Genomic DNA, 7,473 nt, shown 5'->3' on the forward strand with positions numbered 1-7,473 from the left:
GACTTTTCCTCCGTGTCGGGTAGCGGGTGCCTGCCTGCGTTGTGGTAAAGCTGCCGCTGAGCGCGTAACGCTGCCCTGTGTTTCTTTTCAGAAATGTGTGTACTGTCGGAAACGGATGAAGAAGGTGTCTGGTGCCTGCATCCAGTGCTCGTATGAGCACTGCTCCACGTCCTTCCACGTGACCTGTGCGCACGCAGCCGGCGTGCCCATGGAGCCAGATGACTGGCCCTATGTCGTGTCCATCACTTGCTTCAAACACAAAGCAGCTAACCAGAACGTATGTGTTTTGGGTTTAGTTTGGGGTTTTGTTTTCTTTTGGTGGTTTGTTTTTTGGGTTTGTTCTTTTTCTTTTGTAGAACAGTTTCTCTACGCCTGTACTTTTGACGCAGCTTTTGTGATTGCAAATTGCAAATTATTCCCTTTTCTCCACAATGCAGATTCAGTTTCGAAGGGAGGTGACCCTTGGCCAGACTGTGATCACAAAGAACCGGAATGGACTCTACTACAGATGTAAAGTGATCGGCATGACAACACAGACTTTCTATGAAGTCAACTTTGATGATGGTTCATACAGTGACAACGTTTACCCAGAAAGCATTATTGTAAGCAGCTCTCTGTGGACACTATTGCCATTATAGATGAGTACAAAGTGTAGTGTGTGCATTCCTCTTCCGTGTGCTTTGGGGTGGAACAACAAAGTAAAACTTTACTTTTTAATTTACTTTTTTTTTTTTAAATTGCTGCTTGCATAGAAAAACTCATGCTGCACTTCATTACTGTTCTTCTTGCTTATGACATCTCTTTTTTTTTTTTTTGTTCCTTTACAAAGATCTGATTTTGCTGTATGCAGATGACCTAACAGAAAGCAATGTTTGGTTTAAGTTTCATCCTATTTGTTTTGTGGTTGAATGATCTCTTATTTTTCAACTGACAAGTGTGATTCATGGGGGAAGCAGATTGTCTGTAAGCACTTCTGGTTCAAAATAGGGAATTCACTTAACAGAAGGAATGTGTAGAAGAGGCTGACTTGTCAACTCATGCATTGGCTTCCTGATTGTGCCACTGAGTCACCATGTGAAACAGAGCAGGTCACCCCGTCTGTTTTTGCTGATGTAGGAGATCTGATGTTTTGGGATTTGTAATGAGAAATGTCTTAGAACTGAGTACTGTCACCAGAAGGAGGTGCAAATGTTTATTTCTGGTCTCTCACTGGTTAATGGTTTTGTTTGAGACGACTGAAATTAATCACAAGGGCAGAAACTTTCTTACACTTAATTATAGTGTTGAGCAGCGATTTAAACACACCTCTTTACCTAGTTCTTGAGCTTTGTTGGTGTTGGCTGGCTGACCTCTTTCACTCTGTGTCTTCAGAGCAGAGACTGCATCCAAATGGGACCCCCTCCAGAGGGTGAGTTGGTTCAACTGCAGTGGACAGATGGAATCATCTATAAGGCCAAGTTTATTGCAGCCCAGATCAGTCAGATTTACCAGGTGAGTATGGAAGAGTACCCACTTACTCCACGTCAACATGTCTGTTGCTCGAACTGCATAGTTCACTGGTGTTGAATTCTTGCTCTGGTCATGAAGGGAGAATTTGCCTCCTGAAATTAATACTGTGGTAGCCTAAAGAGAAATATAATGTTAAAGTAGGATTAGAGTAGAGGTTTTTGTGGTAGAGCGTGTATGTATGGGTAGACATATGTCTAGACTGTATCTGCTTTTAAAATAAAAATAAATTTGCCCTTTTCCTTACAGTTCACATCTGACTCGGGTCAAAAGTGACTGACTTGAACTACTCTGTGATGGCTTTTCTATGGCTGGAGCTGGGCTCGTGGTCTCTTGTTTCCCCATGAGTCAGTATCTACATAATTACAACTTTCCTTGACACTTCCAGAGGAAGTAAGGGAGAGGATGGGTCAGGAGACTACTTCCTGGGGAGGAATAATTCTCTGGTCACAGGAAGGTACTTTGTGGAGCAGCATCAGCATGTGGGAATAACGTCCTGCTGCTGTTGTGTGAGGAATTAGAAACCTTCGATCTATAGTCTCATACACTCTCACCATCTCTATTTTTAAGGTGAGAAAAAAAGCAGCCAGGTTTTTTTTGAGTCTGTTCCACATACGGGATTTTTGTTTGTGGAAGGTTGTAGTCGTAAGGGAAGATTTAACCTGGTATGGTGCTAGTATTTCAGCACGGATGGTTTTATAAGATGCAGTACATTCATTCGATTAAATCCATTTTAAATGATACCAAGAAGCTGAAAATTACAGTGATTTGGAAAGTATACTTTGTGCACACCCTTTTGAAAAATACATGCTTAAATTTGCTAATAATTGTTGTTTTAAAGAGATTAATGACCCTGGACAAAAGGCAAAGGAAGTCCCATATCTTGTAGTTGTTTGAAGTGGGGTTCTGGTTTCTATCCTTTCTATGCTGAGTGTTTCATATCTGTATGCGAAGAGCACAATAACCCACCCTGTCAGTTAACAGTCTTTTTGGTGTGTATAATGGATGTTAACTGCTTCAGAGAAGCTGTGATCTGAGGTGACCCTGGTTATGAATAAGTACAATATATAGTTCCATAAAGATCTATTGTTATGCACGCTTTCCGGTTTAATCAAAGTATAGGAAATTGTCATTGATTTCTCAAAGGTACAATAATTTGAAATAGGCTGTTCCGCTGATAGTGCCAGATGACAGAAAAATATGCATGAAGAGTCTGTGTTTTTCAAATCATGCAGTTACCTATAAGTAAAGCTCTTCTCCGTGGGGAAAATAGCCTGAATAGCTTTCCATATTGGTTCCCTATGTAGATGCTTTTTCAGTTCTTATGGTGCTTCTCTTTTATCTGTTTTGGAATAGGATTATATTTAAAAACACAGAGACAGTTTTGTTATGAGATAAGTGCATTCATAGGAAGACGACAGCACGGATTAGCTTTTGCATTTTAAACTTGTCTTATTTTGCAGTGGCTTCCCAGTTCACATCTCTTAATTATTTTGTCTGCTAAGATTAGATGCATAGATCGAAAAAAAAAATAATTGAGCCCAAATGACTGTCTCTTAACTTGCACTAATATGTGCTCCTAACAGGGGTCTAACCCTATCAGTAATTTGGAACTTTAATAAACAAGGTCCAACCACTCTGTTGTACTTTAAGATGTCCCTGCCCTCGGTCGCAAATCCTGCCTGTCTACTAGGAGTTGAGCTCGTGTAGTGGAAACAGCAATCTGCTTCTTAAACTTCATGATTTCTGTTCCCTTCTGACTCTGTTATGGTAGTGGTGGTCTGTGAAAAGTAAACGGGACCGGTAGCAGCTTAAACCACCGCAGCAGGGCTCGTCTTTCAAAGCTTTGCCTCCTCCTGCACAGCTAGTCCAGCTGACGTTTGCTGCGCGGTTACGGGACCTCAGCGTGCGTAACTGGGGAGCTGCAAGACCTGGGCAGCGCAGGAGGAGGAGTTCAGAGCACAGAAGCCTTCTTCCTTCTGAGTTTGTGCGATCTGAACCTAACATCCCGTATTAAGCTGTGGTGCATGTCCTTTTGCGTTATCCAGAAAAGCGTAATAAGTTTTGAGCAAAGGAAATGAGACTCTCTTAAAAACTTTTAATGGTTTTAACATTTTTGTATGCACGTTTCCACGAATAAACGTTCCTGTTACACCTGATGCATAATTCGCATCTAATCAGCGCTTAGCAGAAAAGGGTTGATATGAGGAGTTGGCCGGTTTTTGTACCTGGCTGCCTATTTCTCCTTGTTAAAATACAAATGTATTTTAGTAGCTGGAGTTGTTTCCTCATGACATCTGAAAATGCTTTGTTTAAGACGAAAGAAGTTCTTATTACCATATTGCCTGAATACATGGCTGCCTTTTACTGTAACTGAAAAGCTGCTTTTTTTCAGGATTTGAAGCAAAAATCAGTGGCAATCTCTAGTGCTGTGACTGGGAGGAGGGAGCAGAGGTGCTGGTCCAGCTGTAGCATAGGCATTTTAGGATCCACAGTAGCACCGAACGAAACCGCTTGGGCCAGATAAGACAGGAGAGCCTGAGCAGCACTGAAACCAGCACTTTCTGGGTTCAGCATCCTTAACACAGCTTAGGGACGCTCCTTCTGCAGGAATCCTGGAGACACGCGGTGCCAAGAACAGGGGATCGCCCGTGGGAGCCGGCCCCTGATGCTTCCTGGGCCATAAGGAGGGGCCATACGCGCGTAGTCTGGGAAGGGGCTGTTGACGTACTGTGACTGCAGAGGCCAAGTTCTTACTTCATCTTCTGCCCTACTCTACAGGTCGAGTTTGAAGATGGTTCCCAATTAATGGTAAAGCGTGGTGATATTTATACCTTGGAGGAAGAGCTTCCCAAGAGAGTGAAGTCTCGCCTGGTGGGTATCAAAGTAACAGAAACAGCGGAACGGCTGTGACGTGCAGTACTCGTTCACATTTTCTTAGCGTATTGTTTAGACATTAGGTGAATGCGGCCGATTTCTGTGGCTGTAGAACCGCTTGTCATTCACAAAATACGTAGAGTGGAAGAAATTCTTGATGTAGATGCTTGGGAAGCATTTAAATGATTTTCCCTTTCGCAGGATCAGATCTGATTTTTGTTTTCTCTGGTTAAAAGATTATGTTTGTATCATTTTACACTCGTACGAATTTAGTTATATGGACTGCCATTCTGTCTGAGTATTGCCTTTCGTCAGAAGAATCGGTCTACAGGTAAGCGGTTTCTGGAGAACTGATTAGCGACACGAGACCAACTTTTCTCACCAAATAGGAGATTTAGAACGTAGCTCTTGCCTATAAAGCTCTTAATCTAAAAGATCAGGATGTCTTTACCTGCGTACAATGGAATTACTGAGCCTAGAAAATATGAGGGATTTATTTCATAGCTTTTTTGGTTCCAGGCTTGCTGGGTTTTTGCAAACCTGGTGCTTCAACCTTTAAAGCCATCTCATTTAAACAAATGATGAGACTGGTTTTCTCCGCAAATGGAGAATATACAGTTTTCTTCTTCATTCTAAATGTCTGTTATGTCAGACACTGCAGGGCAGGGACGGATCCACAAAGTTAACCTGGGATAAGGTTGTGGGCTTCTGTCTTTTTGACAAGACAAAAAACCTTCCCTTAAGAATATAGGAATTGCTGTGCCAAGTTAAACCAGTGATTCAGCGACCCTGCGAATCCATGGCCACTAGCAGAAGGGCGAGAGGCACATCGTCAAAAATGGCCTGGTGAGAGGCAATTCTGTGGAAGAAGCGATGACAATTTAGAGGAAACTTCTGCTTGCTTATGCATGAAATCTTCAAGGGTTTTACCCAAAAAACGCTTGTAAAATGCTTTCTGAAACGTAGCTCTGGATGGCTTCTCCATCTTGTTTGAAGTTGTTTATCTCTGTAAGACCTCATGGCATAAATTTGAGAGGTTAATAATAATTTACCTTGTTATCTTTGAAAGAGTTTCGGTGGCAAAGCAGCACCCTAGAATTAATTTCTAGGATGTGCATAATATTCCAGTCTATTTAAGCTTGTCTAATCATAGTAATAATAAAGACAACACAGTGGAGCCCTGAAATGCAGGATTTGGAAAGAAGCATATTCTCTGCAGTGGAGACATAGGGCTTTATAACAGTTCAGAGAAAGGAATGCGAGCTGGAAGGTGAATAGAAAGTTTCAAGTCTGGCTGAAAGCGAAGGCTTTTTTCATGTACTTTCTGCTGCCAGAAGCGTTAGACTCTGCTCTGTGGAAGTGATGCTCACAGCGCTTTAACGTAGCACAGCAGAACAAAGGAACAAAGCAATAGGAGATAATTTCTACCAAGAAATGCATCTCATTTGAGAGTGAAGAGCAGGACGAACAGAAGCAATTGTTCGTACAGTGATTGCCCAGATGCTTTCTTTGGTTCTTTTTTTTTTTACAAAAGATATTAGGGATGCCCAGATTTCCTCTGTGCTTTCTACCAGGAGTGAATATCCTGAAGAGGCAGAGGAGGATAGGAGTAAACAGAGAATTGGCAAGAGAGAAGCTGAAGTGAAAGATATTTTGAAACAGAAAGAAGGCAACTCGAGGGTTTCTCTTTCCGGTTTGGTTTCAGAAGCCCAGAATTTTTAATTTCAGCTGTATGCTTTGCATGTTTTGGAGTTCGCTTTTTCTGCAGAAATGCTCTGAACCAGATTTTTCACTTGCTATCCCTGCTGTCCTGCGGCGCAGGCATGCTCCACGGCTTGCACCCGTGTCTCTCCCTGTTCTCCTGCTGTGCCTCTAACGATTGTACTTTCGTGTCTCCTGCAGTCCCTCAGCACTGGGGCCCCTCAGGAAGATGTATTTTCGGGAGATGAAGTGAGAGCGGCCAAACGCCCCCGGCTGGGGAATTCAAGAAATCCTGAAGAATACGGACAAAACCCAGATTACTTGGCCTTTATGGAGAGCCTGTTGCAGACACAGTACCAGCCTGGAACTCAGAGCAACATGTTTTAACCAGGATTCATTAAAAATATTAAATTAACCCTTTTCAAGCCTGTGGAAAAATAACCAGGAAACTGTGGAATAGAAGACCATCCTTGTGCAATAGCCTGCTGTGAATTCCTTTCATCTGCTCTTGGTTTGGACGGCAAGAAAATCCTGTCTGGCTGCACGCTACCTCTACTTTGCCAGACGTTGCTGACCAATAGAGTAGGGAGCTTGAAAAACCTTCAGACAGCATTTCACACGGAGACTTCGGAAGAGTTTGTACTAACGGAGCTTTGTGACTGGCTCCTTTTTATGAGGCTTGGAAAGGGTTAAAATTTGACAAAACGACTTTTTAAAATATGTCAAACTCTTTTGTCTTTAAAGGTGCTATTACATTGACTACTGAAGCAGCCTTTGGAATTGTGTTTTCTGTACATAGACGTCACCTTTGTGAAGTTTTCTATAAATGAGCATTATTAAAAAAAAAAAGCAAACAAAAATAGGAAAAGAAAAGTTTCCACAAAACATTTTTCTAGATTATGGCTTTAAAACAGAAAATAAAGAAAATCCTTCCCCCTCGCCCCCAGATGAAATGTGACTAATATTGCAGCGGGGAGAGAGAGCAAGAGCAGATGTCCTGGGAAATTCTGGGTTCTTTTTTTGTAAAGAAACACTATCTTCTTTGTAAGCTGGGGAAGATGGGGAAAGAAATGTTTCATAGCTGGGCTGTTTCTTACCGTTAGTTCTCTTAAAGACATGTGATAGATGTGTGCGTTTCTGCCGTGTCACCAGGAAGGGACTTAGGGAAGAAATGGCCAGGTTTTGGTCATTCTTGTCATCTTCCTTCCCCATCTTTGCCATCACAGTTGCTTTCTAGTTAAAAATCAGCATGGCTTTCAGTTACAATATGCCACTCCGTTTGGGCAAGTGTTCTGTTGCTGCTTCTTGTGTTAGTTCCTTTACGAGCCATCCCCCTTCCCCACTGCAGAGTAGAGCATCGAGGGATTGCTCTAGCTCTCTGGTAGGCAT

The 7,473-nt window shown here is 42.3% G+C and overlaps 1 protein-coding gene across 1 annotated transcript; it reads left to right on the forward strand.

Moving 5' to 3' along the window:
* The first annotated feature begins 500 nt into the window (after nt 1-500).
* Nucleotides 501-6,961, forward strand: LOC104617361 (lysine-specific demethylase 4B-like). The gene is made up of 4 exons (XM_010282646.1): nt 501-602; nt 1,372-1,491; nt 4,288-4,380; nt 6,286-6,961. The coding sequence occupies exons 1-4, from the start codon at nt 525-527 to the stop codon at nt 6,469-6,471; spliced, it is 477 nt and encodes a 158-aa protein (XP_010280948.1). The 5' UTR covers nt 501-524; the 3' UTR covers nt 6,472-6,961.
* The last annotated feature ends 512 nt before the right edge of the window (nt 6,962-7,473 follow it).

Source organism: Phaethon lepturus, unplaced genomic scaffold (assembly GCF_000687285.1).
Source record: "Phaethon lepturus isolate BGI_N335 unplaced genomic scaffold, ASM68728v1 scaffold55792, whole genome shotgun sequence".
Classification (NCBI taxonomy): domain Eukaryota; kingdom Metazoa; phylum Chordata; class Aves; order Phaethontiformes; family Phaethontidae; genus Phaethon; species Phaethon lepturus.

What these genes read in the sequence shown, in the direction of transcription:
- LOC104617361 (XM_010282646.1), top strand. Translation starts at nt 525, where the DNA reads ATGACAACACAGACTTTCTATGAAGTCAACTTTGATGATGGTTCATAC. An exon ending in AGATCAGTCAGATTTACCAG is followed by an intron (nt 1,492 to 4,287) that starts GTGAGTATGGAA and finishes CCTACTCTACAG; the next exon opens with GTCGAGTTTGAAGATGGTTC. An exon ending in AGAGAGTGAAGTCTCGCCTG is followed by an intron (nt 4,381 to 6,285) that starts GTGGGTATCAAA and finishes TGTCTCCTGCAG; the next exon opens with TCCCTCAGCACTGGGGCCCC.